General features: G+C 42.6%; 1 protein-coding gene and 1 long non-coding RNA gene across 4 annotated transcripts in view; one reads left to right on the forward strand and one right to left on the reverse strand.

Moving 5' to 3' along the window:
• The first annotated feature begins 1248 nt into the window (after positions 1 to 1248).
• pde4d (phosphodiesterase 4D, cAMP-specific) overlaps positions 1249 to 21668 on the forward strand; it is a 147461-nt gene continuing 127041 nt past the window's right edge. For 2 of the 3 annotated variants that reach the window (XM_035639779.2, XM_047329126.1), the window contains exons 1-2: positions 1249 to 1399; positions 16029 to 16085. In XM_035639779.2, coding sequence (XP_035495672.1) covers positions 16041 to 16085 — 45 coding nt within the window. In that variant the 5' untranslated portion in view covers positions 1249 to 1399; positions 16029 to 16040. Of the gene's footprint in view, positions 1400 to 2060; positions 2148 to 16028; positions 16086 to 21668 lie in introns of all 3 variants that reach the window. The other variant, XM_035639780.2, reaches the window with a different exon arrangement.
• On the reverse strand, positions 9871 to 13244 carry LOC118313841. Its single transcript, XR_004794527.2, has 3 exons — positions 13047 to 13244; positions 11314 to 11375; positions 9871 to 10448 (listed from the first exon to the last, which is right to left on the reverse strand). It is a non-coding gene; the product is annotated as an uncharacterized LOC118313841 (long non-coding RNA).

Genomic DNA, 21668 nt, shown 5'->3' on the forward strand with positions numbered 1-21668 from the left:
TAGGTATCATGGGCATCTCTCTCCCTCCAACTTTGGAAAAACCCACTCTTTTTTAGCGGTCGGCAAAGAATTGATCAATGCACTTTTGCGTGGAGATAACATACTTCAGGACAATGCCACAAGTCCATTTGCAAAAATGATAACAAAATTTTGAAAGAACACACCTTTCTCCTATATTATAAAAAATATCATCAAAAGGTAGTTAGATACGGTTTCCATGAAAATCTGGATATAATAGCTTATACAACTAGTAAATTATAGATACTTGATTGGTTTCAGGTGTCTATAAACTTCTTCCTCTTTTTCCTTCTCCAATAGCAATTTTCAGACACAGAAAAAAAATGGCAGCCGGATTTTGGAAACTCACTCAACCCAGTTGTGTGGGAACAGAATGTGGAAGAACTCATTATCAATATCCAAATTCGTAAGATTTACAGTTTTACACCTGAAAAATACTGAATAAAACATACCTCATCCCACGGTGACACCCCTTGTGAGTCTGATTGAAAAAAATTAAATAATTCTTTTAAGATATGATAAGATGATCCGTAATTAATGCTACAATGGGGAAATTTGGAAAATTTTACAGCAGCAAAGGTAGATAGTAAAAATAGAAACATCAGTAAAAAGTAGTTTAAAAAGTACAGTTTAAATAAGTAATACACTTTATTGTCATTGTATTAAGACAAGGAAACACAATTTAGCAGCTCACAAGATTTGACAATATAAATAGCAAAATATAAAAAAAAATAGCAAAATATAAAATATCAATATGAATAAACACTGTGGTTGTACTCTATACAAAAGTCAGTGGAGGAGGGGTTATTGAACTTAAACATACAATACAAACACACACACACACACACACACACAACACAGAGTTAGAAATAGTATACACCATATAGAAAGTAGTAAAGCAGGGTCAGCCTGGACTTGGATAAGCACCTGGATAAGCACAACAAAATTAATTTAGAAAAAATACACAAACACAATTTTACGATTTTAAACTATAGAAAAAACTTAACTGATAAATCAAGCTTTTAAAGAACATGATCTCTCTCTGTCACTCTCCTCTCCGCCCTCAGCTATGGGAACTTCCAGCAGGGAGGCGGAGGGCGGGTCGGCCGGGGAACAAGAGGCACGCGATTGGCCGAGAGGCCGGAACCACGGTGACACTGATTGGCTGCGAGCCTGGGAGCAGGGCACAGGGTTCCCTCCCTCCTCATCCCAGAGAGCATCAGTCAGCGGCGGAGCGGGACTCGTCGTGTCGGAGATGAACACTGGACTCTTCACTTTGTTTTGGTTTCTAATCTGACCGGGAGCAGACTGGACGTTACTGTACGGTGGCCCGGGGCGGATACGTTAACTCTTTCTGGAACTCCCCCCAAAAGGTTATAAAGTAAGTTTCTATATTACCTTGCCTTCCTGTTACTCTAACTAGAAATACTCATTTTTTAGCCCTGTGGCTTTTTACTGTTGGAAGAAAAAGTTGACCCATCATCACTTTAATTGCGGTGTGACATCTGCAGCACAAGACATAGTAAATACACACGTGGCCAACTCTTCTCCACAGATTGCATGCGCACACGTGCGCAGGTGTGAGCAAACATTATGAGCATGCGGGCGTTTGAGTTTGTGTTGCACACGCATGAGCATGGGTGTGTGTGTGTGTGTGTGCATGCATGCATGCATGCATGCGTGCATGTGTGTGTGCATGTGTGTGTGCATGTGTGTGTGTAGTTACACAGTGCGTCTTTGGAGAAACGGACGGTGGGCGCAGTGCGACTTCACGAACCTCATCAGCAAACTTGTTACTGCAATGCCCCTCATTGACAGAGGAGCTCAAGGACTCCCCCCCATCCCCAAACCTCCTGGTGTGACTTTCAGGCTGCAGGGTGCTGATGGCAATGGCTATAAATAGTTCTGCTCCAAATTGTGCTGCAGTCACGCATAAATTCACGGGGAAGGAGACGGGACACAGCCAATTGTTTGTACATTGGGGCAGTCGGAGCACTTTTTTCCCCCCTAGATACGAGAAGTACATCCTGATGCTCCCACAGTGCAACCGGAGGAGAGGAGAGTCAGTGGAAGGAAGATGACAAACAGAGAGGGACGCCAGAAGCAGACAGAAGTTGCACCATGTCAGTGTATGTATGACAGTGTAGAAGAAAAAAAATTGTTTGCATGTGTCATTTTTCCCTCATTAAGAGTGATGTTCATTAACTCTCCTCAGTTCCCCTTTAAGAAGTTTATCGACTCCCTGTGTCAGTCCCTCATTTCCATAGACGAGCAAATAAAATTATGAGTCAAAGCAGCTTGTTATAGCTTTAAAAACTTTGCATGTGTTGCAGTTCAAACAAGGAGAGGGTCTGTGTTCTTGTTGTGATGTATGTAAACACAGGAAGAGTGGAGTTGAAAACGTTCCGTCATCACACACACATTTGACCTTGGAGGGTTTTAAGTTGAACCAGCTGACCACATGAAAAAAAACCCATAGGTGGAGGCCGTGACCAAAATGGCATGGTCTTGAAGTTTGTTTCATAAAGAACAGCTTGTGATGAAGCACTTCATTTCAGCTCGACGGGAAGGAAAATGTATCCAGACAAGCTTCTTTCTCCTGTCATTTGTTGCTCAAAGCAGTTTCTGTAATCTGCCCGTCTACCTGTCCGTCAAGCCCGCTCGTCTCTGACCTCCTTTAGTGCAGCGTCGGACACAGGGAGCCTTGTGTTGTACCCGACCTCTACTATGCAAATATATACATATACTGCCAGATTGCCGGCCAGAGCTGCACTCCACCTCCATGTGGATGAATCTGTGAGGTGAGAGCGGCACACTGAGCTCATTGTGCATCACCCGAGACTTTGACCCATGTGACAAGGCCGGTTCGAGGGGGGTCCAACCATGGGTCCCATGGTCCCATGGTCCCGGGGTCCCGGGGTCCCGGGGTCCCTGCTCTGCTCCTCCTCAGTCTGTGTTGAAGCATCTCCTCTGCAGAGATCAGACCAGGTTAGATCAGGCTGAATGTAGGGATGCGCTGACTCGACAGTGACTGTATCAGTGAAAATGAACATGGAGCTCTCATAGATAGATAGATTACTTTATTAACCCCTGAAGGGAAATTAATTTGTCATAGCAGCAGCAGCAGCAGCAGCAGCAATTTTGCCCAAATACAAAATACAGAGTTAGTTAAAAAAAAAAAGAGACAAAAACACAGTTAAACACCTGAAACAGTTAAATAAGGTGCAGTACAAAAACAAAGTAAATCAGATTATGGTTTCTCAGAAATATGATTACATTTAGTCCAGTGCAGTGATCACATGGGCCTGGTGGAGGTAGATAAGTAAATAAGTAAAAAGTCATGGCAGTCGCCAGGACCGACTTCCTGTACCACTCCAACAACAGTGAGGTTGAACGACTCTGCCACCGAAGGTGCTCTTCAGTTTGCCCAGTGTTTTATGAAGGGGGTGTGAGGCATTTTGTCCATGCTTGTCTGTAGTTCTGCCACCTGTCTATCCTCATTACATTTTTTTATTCTTCAAAACCTCTGCTTGCGTTCTTGTTGTTATGTTGCTCACTGTTTTTTCTGAATGAGTGTTGCCGCTTGGAACTGTGAGTAATGTGAGCACAGAGTAAAAAGAGCTTGGCTCAATGTACAGTTGGTGTGTGTGTGTGTGTGTGTGTGTGTGTGTGTGTGTGTGTGTGTGTGTGTGTGTGTGTGTGTGTGTGTGTGTGTGTGTGTGTGTGTGTGTGTGTGTGTGTGTGTGTGTGTGTGTGTGTGTGTGTGTGTGTGTGTGTGTGTGTGTGTGTGTGTGCTGTAAGTGGACATAAAGCATCTGCACTCCTGCCCATGTCTTAACCTCAATCTTCTCTGCGGCTGTATGTGCGTGTCTGCATGTACTGTACATGCACAAACCATCTGTTGGCATTCATTGATGTGTAAGACATAAACTTAAAGTGACAATGTCAACGCCAGTTTTTATCAGGCTTTAGTTGCAGTCAGATGGCTCGGTTAGCTGGAGCAGTTACTGTATGACCGATACAGTGAGTGATGCTGTTGCGAGTATCTAGAACCAAAGGGTCAGAGGTCGAGCAATAGCAGAGGACCGCAGTGTTTAGTGCCAACAAAGTCAAATGTCACAGGTTTCCCTGAGCCAGTCTTGGCATTTAATGAGTGGGAGTTGATGGAAAATAATATAATTTGCCTCCCAAAGCATATTCATTACTGTAATAAAGGCACTGTTTGTTTTCCCCATTTTTTTCTGGAAGAGGAAGTATGCTAAAGTCCTCTAAAGCTCTCGTGCAGAGGCACTGCAGTGTGTATAACTGCGTGCACACACACACACACACACACACACACACACACACACACACACACACACACACACACACACACACACACACACACACACACACACACACACACACACGCAAACAATGCCAAAGGCATTTAAGAATCTTTTTATTGGAAGCTCTGTTCTCATAACAACAAGCAGGATGGTCTCTGTGGTCTCGGGGCTTTTAGAGGTCATTCTGGGACTCTCTGGCCGCTCTATCCAAATTCAGTAGCATTTACGGGGCCAGTTGATTGAATGAAAATTCAAGTCTTGTTCGCTCGTCTCATCCTTTCAAAGTTATCCCCTTAAAAAGAGGCATCTTCACTGGTTAGTTTTACATCTGTTTTTAACTTACAAGTGACAGGAAGCAGGTTTTTGGAATCAGGCGCCGTTTGTTTTGCGTAGGTAAAAGATGTTCCCTGCCTCCAGATGTTTGGCAAATATTGCCATAAATCCTGCGATGAATGTGCTGTTTGATATTAAATTCAAGGACAAGTGTGACTCTTGAACCCTTAATGGAGCCTTTATCCCTCTGCAAACCCCCTTAAAAGGCAGTGCACATTCATGGCTCGGGATCATCCCATTACACATGATGAGTCGCACAGATATGTCCGAAACAGCATAGAGGGGGAAAAAAAGAAGAAGACAAATTGGCCTCCCCTGCGTCTCCCTCTCCGTCTCCTCCGCTCGGCTGTGCAGCCCAATAAACACTGTCCTCCGGCACAGCTGGACGGCATCAGGGGAACCACAACACGACGTCTTACGACTCAGCCACGCTGTTGTGGTCAGCGGTGGCGGGGCGGATTTAGCCTTTAATTGATGTCATGCACACCAACATGAGTGGGGACTGACGAAACAGATGACGATACGTGAGCGGCTCCCTGCCTCTGCGGCGGCGGCAGCAGCTGTGTGAGAGATTTTTAGTTTTTTTTTACGTTAGGCAGGAAGAATGACGTCAGAGGGACACGAGACAGGAGAGGAAGAGAGAAAACAGCTGGGGCTTGGGGTTCACTCTTACTTCCCTTTCCCTTGTTACTCTGGAAGTCCTGTCATTGTGTGTTGATAGCTTTTTTAAAAAAAAGTAAAGATTAACAGCTTGCACTGCTTTTTACAGACAATCAGCTTGAGATTCTTGGATCTGTCCCGCCCTGAATTGAGGAGGAGGGGTTAATAATGTCTCGAGGGAGCCGGTGGTATGTGCCGGTCATCGCTTGGTCATCTCTCGCACTGCACATCCTGGTGCTTTGTTTAGCAAATGTGGAAGACCTTGTTTTCCTGTGCCACGGAAAACTTTCCATAAACAACTGTTGACATTTTCTATGTTTGGACCCGGGTCACAGCCATAACAAGGAACATAAGAACAGCACTTGTGAACCAGTTTCGGGAGTTGAGCTGCGCGGTAAAATGAGTGCATTTGGCATTTAATGACCGTTCCAGGGTGGGACAAAGAGTCCAGCAGCTGGACCGAGACGCGGTGTAAAATGTCAGCTTGTAGAAGTGATTGCATTGCTTACATTGGGCACACGCGCGCACACACATACACGCACGCACGCACGCACGCACGCACGCACGCACGCACACACACACGCACACACACCGCTGAGTAACTGGAGTTAAGTGTCTTTGACAGCGAGTGTTTGTGCAAGGAAGGGTTGAATAAACATCAGGGGCAGCACATGGATTATTTGACTTCTCATTTTTCCCCCTGCAGCAGCTATTTCCCCCCTCTTTCTTTTTTCCCCCCTGCAAGAGTGCCAGAACACGACTCACTTTACCTTACTCTTCACATCTACGTGGTGTGAACGACAGCTTGGTCATACACTCCTTGTTGCCGGTGCGCTGGGGCTGTATCAGAACAAGGGCGTTTGGTCAGGTGTCCTGTATTATTCCACAGGTCGTGGACCCGATAAGAACGCCGCCTTGTCCGGGATACTGTAAATGATGTGGAGCCAGCTACAGTAGCTGCCATTAGATCTGGCAGACTACGACCTACTCCATGAAACACATTACCAAACGCAGGTTTTTACCAATAATAGTCTGTTAATCTGCCAAACTCACTCAACAACAGCACAATCATGCCGAGGGGCACTTTTTGGAAGTTTTCCATTTGGCTCTCCACTGTTGCTGCCTTGAATTCTTTTCCACCTGAATTAAGGGTTGGGTAGGCTTGTTGGCCCAATGCATCAATTGGCATTAAAGCCAAAGCAAACAAAAAGCCTGCTGTTATTGAAAGGAATGGGATGCGATGATTAAGTATAAATATGGGGCTAACAGAGCGGACGGTGTCTCCTGTAAGGAAAACATCGTGGTGCACTGGGTTGTTCACATGAAAAAGTGACAGAAATAGTTGTGTAAAGAAAGACAAAAGTGGCTTTTTATCACCTTCTTCTCTATCCTCCACACCTCTGGCCAATAACTGCATGAATATCACATTTCCTGTTGAACCACTGTAGAAACTTGGTGGTTCAACATAGCCGACTCCATGAAAGAGGATCCACTCCCGACGTGGATATTAAAGGTTCATTCTGAGACAACGAAAAAAGGATTCTTAGTTCCAGGCCATTTCTAATTGGAAACATAATTATGACTGTTATATCCCGTCTCCCATAGAGCCTCACACATCCTACACACTGGACCTTTGATCATGAGCTATTTTGGAATTGGCTGAGCTCATTTGACTTTTGTTGTTTGTGTTAAGACGTTTCATGCTGTTGACTTAGTGAATAGAATTACACAGGTTTGAGTACTGGGATTCAGAATAAACTTGATTGTGCATCACAAGCTCCTGGCATTTTTTTTATCTTTGACCTGGTTTATAAGTAAACAAAGACAACACCGTAAATCACAGAATAATGAGATGGATATTTCTTGTGTGTGTGTGTGTGTGTGTGTGTGTGCATGTGTGTGTGTACATGTGTGTGCAGCTCTGCAGATGCTGCTCCTATTCTGCTAAACTGTATGTATGAATGGTATGAGTTTACAACGTAGGTTAACAATTATCTGCTGCATTAGAGGAGTGTTGCAACCCGCTGCTGAGGGGGGTTTCTCTGTGTTTGACACGCAAATAGATTCCACATGTCCAGCTCTGTACGTCATAATAGAAATTGATGAACGCATTGTCGCCTCTGCATCTCTGATGGGAGACGCCGGATATCACCTCTGTTTGTGTTGTGTAAACGGGTGTCGCTAAAGAGGTAGAGGGGGGCGTCCACTAACCAGAAGGCTGGTGGTTCGATCCCTGTCTCCCCCAGTCCCTGGTGGCTGTTCCATCTGTGTAAATATTAATGAATGAATGAGAATCATAAATCAGGAAAGTACCACGATCTTGATACTGTGCGACAACAGTTCATCATCACTTACACATATTTGCACGTATCGTCACATTCTTGTCCTCTTCATAAGCCCAGTTATCTGTTTGTTGTCCATATATGGAAATGAGATGGGACTGCACAGAGACACACACAATGCTCCCTTGACATGAAAAGTTATTATTCAAACGTTGGCCCTTGTGTAAAGTTAAAACAGGGAACTTTATATTTTGTCTGTTTGCCCTTATTCCTGGTTTCAAACTTCAGGAATACTTTCCCGAATAAAATCACTCTCCTGTTTTGCCGTCTTACCAGGACTCACTGTTTCTCTCACCACAGCGGGGGTGTTGTGGAATGAGGTCTCAGGGTCTGATTCTATGGAGCCATCCTAGGATGTTGGCTCACACGCCTCCGGCGGACCTAAATTAATCTCATATCTTGTAGCATGTTGATCCCTAGCATGACGATGTGTGTGTGCACGAATCTCATAAATTGGCCCCACGAATCTCATAAATCGGCCCCACGAATGCTCAAGTCATACACTGGAACGGCTTTGAAAAAATGAATTGTACCGCATATAATTTAATGGATACATTAGACGGATATGCAGTACGAACTGTGCTACGTGCATGAGGTCAGCTCTCATAGAGTTATTAAAGTTTATACTGAAATGAGCTGTTGTGAAGTCGATTGCTCTTTTCTGTTGACTTGTTGACAAATCCAAGAGTGAATTATTCTTTAAATTATTATGCACCGATTACAATCAAGAGTTTGTTATAAATTTGTCCTGCTACTTTACTTTCACTCTGAATCATCAATGAGACACTGGCTATGTTGCTCAGCCCTAATTAATGGGAAAGTTTTTTTTTCTGGATGAACAAGTTGGGTAAGCATATCTGCAGAGAAACATTTGGTTTTATGGTCGTCTGTTATTGCGCAGACGAGATGCCGACATTTCTCTGTGGTTTGATGCCTCTTTAAAACCAAAAGCCAAATCTGCTCATTTGCAGGGGTTCACTGGAGAAACCAGCTCCGTCTCTCCTCGTATTCCACTGCCACTGGAAATGTTTTTTATAAAAAATAAGATTACAGATATGTAATCAGCTTTCTGGCTCTCCTCTTATACTGTAGTTCAAGGCCAAATTAGGGCTCTCCTTTACATAACATGACGAGAGATCAGAAACGACAAATCACCTCAGAGCAGCGGAGTTGTGACAGACTTCAGCTGATTGGTTTGTCTGCTTTGCTTACCTTAACCCAGCGTAATGTCCACACAACCCGCCCAGGGGAGGATAGCTCCTCCACTGGCAAAAGGGAGAAAAAAAATTTCTGTGCACCACATGTTTCTGGTCAGCTTAACTGCCTGTTTTGTTTTGCATTTGTGCCGAGAGAGACAATCCTGTGGAGTGAAGTTTGCATGGGATTTTTTATAGGATCTGAAGTGTGCAAAAGGTTTTATTTTCCATACAGGAAGGTGGATGATGCTCAAACTCAGGCTGGACAGAAGGCATTGAATGTAGAATTGTTGTTGTGTTTGCATTCCCAAGGACAAAAACTCCCGTCCACCAAGACACCATTCCTCCCTCGCTATGTGTGTAGATGCACAGCAATGAGCCAAACACACCTCAAACAAAGATTGACGACGACAGTTGAAGTCGTCAATGGAAGCAGTTGTTAAACTGTGAAAATGCAATGGTGCAGCTGCAAATTCATGAACAGTTATTAGGAGAAAATAAGAAATACCATCAACAAGATGTAGGCGAAAGAAAAATAATAATAATTAACCTGAAAAGGCACCAGCTGGCAGTTGGTTGCGCTCTCCATGATTTGCATTGCGGTATCAATTGCACTAATAAGCTCTTATGCTCTACATGCAACTACAGCTGAAAAATTGTCGGAGAGAAAAATTGTGTGTAACACTGGCAGAGCAGACACATTTATAGCAGCTGAAGCTGTTGTGCCAGGGGACAAATCTGTCACCCTGGTTAACGTTGTTCTAATGTGCTTAGACGCAGAGTCACAGTTGTTTTTTCCATGTGTGCAACACACCTCTGATGGTCGGGTTGTACTATGAGCTTCACAATAAGCAGCAACTCATTTGAGAGTAAATGACACTATAGGGGTGGGCGATAAAATTATAACAATAATTATCTTAATATCATTTTCATCAATAGCAGTATCACAAGTTCAATATATACAGTATATCTCGATATATTGCATATGCATTGTGCAAGCATGGTGAGGAGGTATAATACATAATTGTTTTCAATGTTCTACACCTCAGATTAGTAAAATGTTTTGCAGTTTAAAGATTATTTGTTTCAAGAAGAGTTTAAAACCACAACCTTCACTCAGGAGCAAAATAATTAGTATTTAAACTTGAATAATTTGACATTTATCTTGTTAATTATCGATATGGACTGTTATGAAAATCTTTATTTTGATAACATTTTCCGGCCATAGCGTCCCAGCCCCGAATTAAACTTGTATTATCTGATGACAACAGTTATCAAACACAGACTCCCATACAAACACATGGAAAGAGATGACGAGGCACCAAGCATTAATTATGCTGCCAGTCCCCACCCGGGTCGTCAGATGGGACGAAACAACCAGGACTGGTTTTTGCGACCTTGACAGTAAACAGCATTCGCGGTTTTCAGTCAGTCGTCAGTGTCCACACTGGATAACATGTGATGGGAGAGATGCAGGCGGAGAGGCGGCTCACCACTGCGTGCCTGCTGTTCTCTGCTGGGCTGTATGGAGAGGAGTGACTCATCCCCAGCTCTGCAGGGCCCACTACTGCCTTGGGTCAGTGATGTCATCAGGCATTAGTTGGCCATGTTCATAAGAGGACGGGATATAGAAGACAATGCCTGTGTTAGTGTGTTTGTGTGCGTGTGTTTCAGAGAGGTATGGAAACAGAGGCTATCACCGCAGTGTAATATTTTAAATCCTTGCGATTTTTGTATCAGCAGAACTATCATGGCGAATGTACAGTATAGTGCCCTAATGTTAATATTGCATAATGTACATTTAGTTCCAAAACAAAACTGGTATCTTATTATGTTGCATTTTGTTAGGGCTGCAACTAAAGATTATTTTCATAATCGATTTATCTGCCAATTATTTTCTCGAGGTATCGAGTAGTTGCTTGGTTCATAAAAATGTCATGAAATTGTGAAAAATGTTGATCGTGTTTCCCTAAACCCCAAGATGATGTTTTTGTTTTGTCCACACATCAATTATATTTAATTTACTATCACAGAGGAGCAAAGAAGCCAGAAAATATTCACATTTAAGCTAAAATCAGAGATTTTTTTTTCACATAAAAACTACTTGAACCGATTTATAGATTATTGAAAATAGTTGGCGATGAATTTACTAGTCTATTACTAATCGATTAGCTCTAAATTTTGTCATAGTGGAGGACAGAAGTATATCTGGATGAAAACCTGGCGTGAAGGGTTCGCAGCGCTCTGGCGCCCCCTGCTGGCGACAAAGAAGAACAGCGCACAGTTTTCCTGCAACCACTGAACGAAGGCCTTTAAATCAACTGTGAGTCCTAAAACTGCAATTCTTTTTTCCTAACGTTAATGCTCATCTGCATTCTAATGTTTGTTCTAAACAGACCAATGCTGGAGAGACTGTGACACTATGTCGTACTTTACCTCAAACTTTTCACAACCCACTCATTTGGTTCAACTGGTCCACGGTGACTTATAAACTGGTGCTGAGGAAAGAGGTAGGACAGAATACATATTTTTAAAGGCCACAGACAATAAATCTCTTTCACCCAGAAAACTGTGAAAATTAAAAGATATTGCTTTAAATAAGATGTTTATGCCCCAAACAGATTAAATTACAATGTAATCGGTGTAAGTAAAACATAAATGCAGATAAAAATTAAGATACATTTTCATCTCATAGGTTTCCTCATTGAGTGATTCCCCCCCCAATTTTATTTTAATGATAACAGCTAAAAAAGATTTTAGTGGTTCCAACACCAAGAACTGTTTATGGCAAAATTTGTATTTTATTAGTATTGCTATACTTTTAAAAATTATTATACTGTATTTATTTTCATTGCGAATCATAGATAGGTTATCCATCTTTTAAGCTGCAAGTGTAATTTCAGTCAGATGGAGCTTCATTATCTATGCACAGTTGAATATCAGACTGTCGTCAAAAAATACCCCGGCATCTGATGACCCCAATTTCACAGCACAGAAAAAGCAAACAATGAAACGCGTGATTCATACTTGGGTCTGCCAGACAATAGATGGAATAAAAGACAATTATTTTCAAGGAGCTCGAGGTGTGAGAGCTAATTTACATTTCAAGTAAATGTTATTGCATTTTCATCCTCGGTCCGGTTGCTGTGAAATAGTTTTTGAGTAAAAGGCTTATCACTGTCAACAAAAGTGCCATTGGTGGAGGGGAAATTGAGCTGTTCAGACATTTTCAATTTGTCCACCCTTGAGAGAAAATTGGAGCCCCCACAGGCACATGCATATGACCAAGTGTGGCATTTTGAAGTATAGAAATAAGGCCTGTCATAATCCCTCCGTACAGTGACAGCACTCATCCATTATTTGCAGGATTCGTTCCAAGGGCTTGCTGTGTGTGCACACACATGTTGGCATGCCTCTGAGTTTCAGTGTGTGCGTGAGTGGGATTGCATCACAGGAGGCGACAGTCCTCCAGTGGTTTGATGGTGGCTGATTCATGTGATGAATGGAACGAGGGATTGCTGTGGCAGTTATTGGTAGATCCTCGGGGCAAAGGACGGGACAAGGTCAGCAAAACTACGGCAGCAGCTGCTGGAGATCGTATGCACAGAAGTGTCTCTCCACACAAGCTAATATCCAATAAAGTTGATAATCCAATTTTTTTTTATTTTTACTATGGTGTCTAGCAGGTGCAGCACCACTTGGAGGAGCCACTGCTACTGTATGCTTCATCTCAGTCAGAGGGCGGGCAGACTGCTGCTCTCTGCTCAACTATGAGGCTCCTTTTCCAATCATTATTATAATTTATATCTCCCTACAATAGCCCATCTTCAAATGCAGAGTTCTCAAAGCTCTAATCAGTCGCCAAAATACAATTACAAAATCAATGTGATAATAATTATGCACTGCCATCTTTGGATAAGTGTAAGAACTCCATGAGGTGGAAAAAAAAAAAATCCACTTCAGTCAAAGGCGGGGAATGAACGAGACTGATTGGATGGTACACGGGGAGCTTTTAGAGAGAATCAAGCAAGTGTCACTGCCTATTTACACTGGGGACACTAATGCACTGTGCCCTGGCTTGAAATTTATTTTAATTCGAAGAGTCTAAGATGGAGCTGCACAACAGCTTTGAGTGATTTGTTTACTGATTGTCTCATTTTAGTACTTACCATCTGAGCTTGTGTGGCAATGTCAACGATGTGTAATCCTCAGGTGGCCGTCCTGCAGCCAGCAGCCTGACAAGTTGAACAAAACGCTCTCTTGATTCATACCGTCTATGCAGATCTGTCGACAAAAAAAAAGCGAACAGAGCGACTGGGTTTTTTCCCCCCAACGCTGCGCCTGCTCCTCTCAGCTGATTGAACGGCTACAATAAAAGGCTGCGCTTCTTTTGAGCGATTATTCAATAAGCAGCTGTGGGAGCTCAACAAGAGGAAAAGAGACGTTTCACACAGCAGCGGAAATTTGGAGCACATTAGACAGCCATGACCTTCCACTGCCGGGTGAGGAGAAGCCATTGCTCAGCTCATTTTTGCTCACTCGCCTAATGTGATCACACAGGATAAACTGTCATCGCTCTCCGGAAGATGGCAGGAAGTTAATTGAAAAAGCCAACAGAGGATGTATCAAAGGGACAGGGGAAGGAATTGCGTTCGCAGCGGGCAGTTTTTCGTATCTGGATCACTCAGCTGGGGGGATCTGTAAAGGCGTAATCCTGCCCCGCTTAACTAATGCTAGATGCCCAGACAGAAGTCAACCCCCTGTACAACCACACCCCACCACACTGATCACGCACAGACAGACATCTCCCCGTCTGCAAAACAACAAAAAAGACAAGAGCTGGTAGCTTTTCACCGGCAGTTCTTCAAAGAGAAAAGTCCTGTTTTGCGGGCTATTCAGTCTAAAAATGTATTTCCGAACAATCCCAACTACCCACTTTGGATCAATGTGGAGTTTTAATTATGATTTTGAATGCCAAAATACATTTATCCTCTTTGTGCAGCGTTCAGGGGGCATGTACAACAAGGTGAATAATCATGGCTGGCTGACATGAAGAGTGTGATGTTGTTTATCCGTCTGTTTTTCCCTCTGTGTTCTTTGTATCTGTGCCATGTCTCCTGCTGTGGCTCTTCAATGCTAAAATCCTTCACATTATTTTGGGGAATTATCATGTTTTGGCTTTAGGCCCAACCCGAAGTGACAGTTATAGAAAGAAACTGAGTTGTTTTTCTTTTTTTTCCCAGTCATTTTCACAGCAGCTTCTGTTTAATTCCAGTCATTATAGACCTTTTAGCAGACTTTGAACAATTAGAAAAAATCCTGGCATTATGAATTTTGAAAAGGGGCTTATAATGACAACGTGGTGTGACACAAAGTTTTTGGAAAGTTTGTGCCACTCTCTCAGTTTTCTCGGCATTCGTTCTTTGCCGAGCGCCACGTTCGACCGCCAGCGTCTACTGGTAAACAGCTGTTAACTCTCTCAAAACTGCAGCGTAGACAAATTCATAATAATCCGCCATGTTTGTTTTTTTTCAAACAGGCACTGGAAGAGGAGAAGTGCTCCTGTGTTGGAAGTGTCAAGTACACCATTGACAGCATAAGGGCCCGCATTGTTATCATCGTAAACTCTTGCAGAGGGATAGTACATTTAAATGTGAGATGCCCAGAAAGCAACATGTAGTTTTCCAAGAAACTTAAATAACATAACAGCGAATGCAAACAAAATTCATTTTACCAATGCCTAAAATGTGTGTATGAATGGGCATGCGTTGTTGCAGTGCATGGTCTGGCCTCTGTGCACAGTTATGCACATGGTGCTCTTTAATATGAAACATTTTTCATGATGATAGACAGTTGATTCAACCCAAAGGCAACATCATGCAAAGCCAGTGTACCATGTCATTCCTCTCCTTTCCTCAGAGCCCAATCGATGGAGACTGGCTCTGGTCTGTTTTTCTGTCCGTGATAACTACCTGGCCACATCTACTTTAGGGGGTTGTTGTGCCCGAGCTAAAGAGTGGCGGATAATATGTGGCCTGTTTTCGCTGATTTCTCATTCAAAATACACCAAGTGTTGCTGATCAGTCACTGGATAGAGGGATGGAGTGGAGTCGGTATTGTTTCCGAGCTCGTGGACCAAAATGATAGCTTATTAAATGGCAAGTGACACGATGCCGGTGTACTGCATGAGTTGCTTTGCATTCGGGTGTATGCTTGTACCACCACTGTGGAACACAAACGACCACAAAGTAAAGTCACTGTTGTAGGAAAATACATTATTCATGATGAAAAATACAGAGGAGACGGGGACAGTTATAAAAATAACAATAAAAAGGCAGAGCAAAGTGAGGACTCCTGAATCGTCTGCTGGCTCTCTTGATACTCGGTAACAACTAGAGAAACCGAGGCGTGACAGTAATGCTAAAACAGAAATAGACAGAGTGTGAATATGGTCCAGTCAAACCACCCGAGAAATTTGACAATTTACCTCTTTGAAGCTCTACAGGATTTTCCATGTGTCACAACATTTTGCACATTGTAAATGGTTATGGACATCCAGTTCAGCACAATTGGTCTTGCCTAGCTGTGTCTGTGTGGGTCGACACGCACACACACACACACACACGTGCGCGTGTGTGAGCAGAGAAAGGCAGGTGTGGGCTCTGGGTTATTAGGCCAGGTAAACAGAACAGAGTTGTGCAAGTCTGGCTGATAATTCACTGACCTTTACCTTTTACACTCTAATGCATTCTAATGGGCCAGTGGATCCCGGCGTGGTTCTATTTCACCAACCAACACACACGGATATACATGTATGCACGAGTACCTGGTTGTCAAGGAGATGGAAGCTTTCATATACACTCAAACCACAAAACCTCCCGAGAGGTCACGTGAACTCACCTCTGCCTTTCAAGATAACGTAGGACTATTTTAAATTTTTTTTAAAGTCAAAAGACTTCAGAAACTTCATACTTCGTACGACCTTTGTATGTGTTTGTTTGTTTCTTCATCCTAACCTAAAGCTGTGATTTATGGGGGATGGGCTGCCTGCTCATAACTGTTTGTTGTTGTTGTTGTTGTTGTTGTTATTCTTATATGCTAGCCACCTTTCAAATAAACTATGTGTGACTAAGCCCTGCCTGTTTTCAAAGGTGGCACACACCATGCTAAAGAATGACGGGTCCGGGGACGACAGCCAGCGGGACAGTGTAAGTGAAAACCCTCTTCTTCTTCTTTTTTTCCTGCACAAGAAGAGATGGTTCTGTTGATCTTTTGCACAGAGTTGGAATATGAACATATTGTATCAGCAAAGAGATTCATATGAAGCAGAATTTCATCAAAAGTCAAAGATCTCTATGTCCATAGTTCTCATCAGATGCATTACCATTAGCTAGCTGGCAGGTTTGTGTCCGTTTTTTATGGGATTCAGGTGAGATTGAAAATTAAATTGACAATAAGGCTTTGCCTCTTACTGAAATGTCCTTTATTTTCTGATAACTTCCTCCGGTTATATGATTATAAAAGAATTTTGTTTTGTTGTAACAAGCAGATCATTTTTTTTGTGGCAGATCTTTTTGTTTGTAAAGCTTGAGACAGAAGTTTTTTGTTTGCGATGATATGTAATATTAAAAAAGGTTTTTGCTTTTGTTGCACCACTACAACAATATTTTCGTGTCTTAGAAATCTTAATCTTAATTTAAGTTGGTCTTTGTGGTGCATATAGTAATTTCCCAATTTGTCAAAATCGAATTAAAATCGCTTGTTTAGTCCAACCAACTGTCCAAAGCCAAAATATATTCTATTAGAAAAAGGAATCTTCATAGTGGAGAAGCTTAGAGTATTAAATGTTTGACATTTTTGCTTGAAAAATAACATTTCACTAGCTGTACATCCTCATCCTCTTCTGCAAGAATTACTTGAGGAGCGTACGTGACAACAAACACTTCAAATGATTTCCTCTCTTCTTTGGTAGCCCACTATTCATAGCCTTGGTGTTATTCACCAACTCCAATTCCATTTTCCTTTGATTGCATTCTGTATCTCCCGCGTCACCCATCCCCCCACAGCAGCTACGCCACCATCAACATCAAAACCGACTGTACGTGGGCTTTCACACGAGAGTTGCGTCCACGCTGTCTGTCATCCACCACTATCCATCTGGATTTAATTGGCAGGTTCCTGGAAATCCTAACAAACGACTAGAGAGGCCAAAGCCGTGGAGTTCAACCGGAGATGGAGCACGGATAGAGCGGCAGCAGCAGCATCAGCAGACACAATCGGGCTTATCCTCCCATGCATGAATAAGATATTCTCTCGCACTCTGCCGTTGTTGACCTTGAGTTCAGGTTCAAAAGTAGGGCAAGTCTTTACAATGGGCTGACATCGGGGGAAATATGAGTATACAGAGGACTATTGCAGAGGAGCATTGAAGAAAAAAAATTCTACACAGCCAACGTTATCATTAACGGCTGTTCACTTCACCCATCATGCAGAAATCTTGCACGTTCAGCATCAAACTTCATTCCTACACTCACCAGTAGCGGTCTCCAGCCATGGAAAGCAGCGCCAATGCTAACTCTCGTTGTGCTCCTGTTCCGCCATTTTCCGATACAGCGAATAGTCCAGTCTGCCCTGAAGACGTGGCGCTGCTCAGGGGGCGGCTTTGTAACCTCTTGAATTGGAAATGCAACGATGGCTGAAGCCCTCGGCACGCGGCCATCACCACCACCTGCTCCTGGCAAGAAACCACATTTGAAAATCTTTAAATAGCACCTTTCAACAGAGGGAAACAATTAAGAATATATATAATATTTTCAGTCGTGCTATAAATTTGCCACATGATCCACATTTCTGTGTGAATCATAGTGAAGGAACAGACAGAAATGTCAAACAGGCCATTAGAGCCTGGTGCTGCTTCAGGTTCCCACACAGTTTCACTCCGTCTTGGTACAGAAACATATTATTATCTGTTCTATAGTCCTATAGCTCCGTGGTATGTAAATGTACTGTATATATGTATTTATATTAAAAAGTGCACTGTAAACTGTCATTTTCACGGATGATTCTCATGATCTCTCTGTGTCTCCTATGGACAAACATCCAAAGACACAACTGCCTGCAAGATATGGCTGCTCAGAGTAATGCATAACATTACATTAAAACAAAAAGCATGTTGTCCCCCTGGTTATTAAAAAAAAATGAAAGCGACGGGCACAAATTACTTTTAAAATGGAATAAAAATACTTTGAGTGTAAAATAATGTGATTCTAATTCCCATTTGTGTATCTGAACAGGCAATTAATTCAAAAACACACAACTGTTCATTACTAAACACACGACCTGTGAATATGTAACGTGAGATTTGTAACCAGGCAGCAGTAGTAGATTTGGTCAGGTGAGGTTCATGTCAGATCTGCCTGTGATTGTGACGTGATTGTGATTGTCTCCATCAATTAGGGGAGAGCGAAGAGAGCAACGCCGAGGGAGTAAAGAAGGGACAAGTGTTGGGAGAGAAATGGGTGGAACATCATGAGAGAGCGGGTGGGGGGGGGGTGATGTTAAAACAAGCGTGGATGTGAAAAACAAACCGAGAGCGGCAGAGATGCTCCCTCGTCATCCTGGGGGGCATATTGAGGTAGAGCTGGGACCCAGGCTGTGCTGATGAATATGCTTCACAAGGCTCTCCGGGGCTGTCCAATCAGGCAGCGCCATTGATGAATAGTCATGAGTCACCTTATCAGCATCGCCATGGTTACGCAGTTGTGACTGTGGCCCTGTGAATGTGATGAGGGAATAGAAGTGGGCCAAATGCCGCTCCCGTCTCCTTCCCACGGACATTTTGATCACCAATTAGAGCCCAGCAGGGGAGCGTCCGGGTCATGTGTCCGGGCGTCTCCGGCCTCGAAGATGAGGATGAGAGAGTTTTGAGTGAGGTGGATGGACGTGGAGAGAGGATGGGGATGTTGCACTGGGTATCGCCTCCGATTTCCCAAATTGATTTAGTTACGATTCACAAGGTCCCAATTCGATTTGATATCTGATTCGATTCAGCGTTGAGGGATAGTTCAGTGAAAAATACGAATTTTGCCAGGATATGAAAAAGATTCTCTCAGAACTAATTCCGTGAATTGTAGAAGGAGCCCTCTAATATGGTGCATTGTTGAAATATTTGTTTACATTAAGAATTGACCCCTAAGTAGTTACATAATGCACTTATTAATTCACATTTAAGTGTCAACAAGTGCCGTATTTTGTGCATTATCCGTATATCATTTAAATCAAATCACCAGGCAGCCAGTGTAAATCAGACATAACTGTGATATACACATCGCATATCAGGAAAACAAACACTGTGCTGTAATTTTCACGGGAAAAGGCCATACACTGTAAAAGGCATCTATTAAAAAAAAACTTTGGGATTTTATAAATCTATATCAGATCATTCAAATGAAAATCTAGTTGAATCAGAAGGTCAGTTGTTTTTCTTCAAACTCAATCTTGAGAGGAGGATGGTTATAGATTTAATGCGTGGGAAGTGGGCAAAATGAGAGGATGAGGGGGTGGGTTTGGATTTTGCCTGAATTATTATGATGACTTAAATTAACATTAATCAACAGTAAAGCCAGTCAGTGCCTAGCACACGCAGGTGAGGGCGGGGAGATGTGCTGAGGGGAAGTGGATGACAGAATATTAAATGAAAAGAGCTGGTAAATTAAATTGAACAGGATCAGAGAAGGGGGGGGGGGGGGGTGTTTTGAGAGAAGTGGAAAAGTGACTGAGGGATGAGTAGGACACAAAACAGAGATAAAATAATGGCATAATGGAATAAATGGGTGGGACGACATGTTATGATTCCCAATTCCATTTCACAGACATCTGATCATTTCCCCCAAAAGCCACTGCACTAGCTCTCGACACTTGTCTGAATCCCCTTCAGGATTTGAGATAGCCTATTATAGATTATAGATATTATTATCAGAAACAACAAAAGCCAAACCATATTTTCATATCTCAGCTCAGGTAGGAAGCACTCATTCACCTCTCCTCTTACACCTTCCACTACCTTTTCTTGATTTTGTTTCTAAAATGAACATTTTACCTGCATCACACTCAGCGGAGTTCATCGTTACAGTATACCTGACATAATAATAACAGCAGTCTGATTTGCTAGGCCGAGTGCAAAAAATGTTAATTGTTTCTGAGCTACATGCTTATCTACCTATTTATTTATTTATTTATGAGAGAGTGAGTGGAGCAATCGCTTCCATATTTGAACCATGTAATTTGATTATCAGGCAGTGCCATGAAATGGGGATATTTACAGGCACTCTGGGAAATTATTTGTCTTTTTCTCCTCAAGCCAAAACTCAACTGGGGGAAAATTTTTGATCTATCTGGTGTCCAAGTACTTGTCAGGGTCTGCCAGCTTGTTCTTTTGTCCACGTGGATCTTGCACTTTAAGACAGCCACACACACACACACACACACACACACAGGTAGAGAGGTAGTAGACAAGCCTAATATTATTTATTCTTATACGCCGTGTATAAGGAAATTACCACCTGCACACCGCTCTCATTTCACAGCCTGTTGACTGCGTAAAAAGTGTGATTAATCTTGCATGAGGTGTTTGGCAGGGTGCTCAGCATGGGTGTGGAGTTGATGCCTGGAGAGTGGTGTGTGAACTCTGCCCGGGAAAGTCGACATGAAGGATTCATGGAGCGATGAGTCTCGTATCCTGTTTGTATCAAAGTTATTAAATTCCACATTCAATTCGTCGACTTCAGTCGGTTCCTCCTGACACTAATGCTTCATCTTCAGTGCAGCCTTTAGGTACAGAACACCACAAGTGGGCTCCACCCTTTATATATTCCAGTGCAGTGTCCCCCAAAATGTGTTGTGAGTTTTAAGCCCCCTGTCAGTGCTGTTCACCATTTGAAACTAATTGATTCATTTCCCTCAACTCCAATACGATACTTCAGCACACCGCTGTTACTTCTTTATCACCTGTCCTGCTAGTTTTCTCGCACTCAATCTTTTCTCACGTCTCATTTTTCTCACTTTCCCCGCTGAGGTAAATGGAAGCGAGATGGGATCGGATATGTTAGTGTCCTCTGCGTTTGTGTTTTGCTTTCACAACCTCGTTCTATCATGCTGTAAAAGTGGACACTTTTAGAACCATACATATTTTTATCTAATGTGTCCTATGTCACATCAAAATTTAGATAAACATTTTTTATTCACAGTGTGCAGCCCAAGAGGTTATGAAAATATGGACAGGACGTAGGGCAGTCTTACTTGAATACTTGATGGATAAAAAGAAAAAGAAAAAAATCTCAATGTGCGGCCATGAATGTCTGAGAACAGAAAGGTAATTTGCATATAACAAGAGCAGCAGTTACCTCCACAGCTGTGGGTAAATAACAGGAAGAAATTATGAATTCAACGTTACTCCACATATGGTGCAGCTGCATGCACAGGCTGTGTTTCACACAGTAAATATACTGTGAAGAAACTGGGGTTATCTGATGATTGATGAGGAATCTAGACCGTTAGAGAACCAGTCTACGTTATTTAACGCCACTTTCAGCAGTGATCTCTTTGCCGTATATAGTGTGCAATGAATAAAAATCATCGAGGCATCGCCTCACCACATTGTCTTCTCTGATATTGTATTGTAAATCCACAGAAATCCTAAGATGTTAAAAATAAACGTATCACGTGGTCATGTCACAATGTCATTTCCAAGCCCAAGAAGTGTTCCCTATTGTACTGTCTCTGACTCCAAATCA

The sequence above is a fragment of the Scophthalmus maximus genome, chromosome 19 (assembly GCF_022379125.1).
Source record: "Scophthalmus maximus strain ysfricsl-2021 chromosome 19, ASM2237912v1, whole genome shotgun sequence".
Taxonomy (NCBI): Eukaryota; Metazoa; Chordata; class Actinopteri; order Pleuronectiformes; family Scophthalmidae; genus Scophthalmus; species Scophthalmus maximus.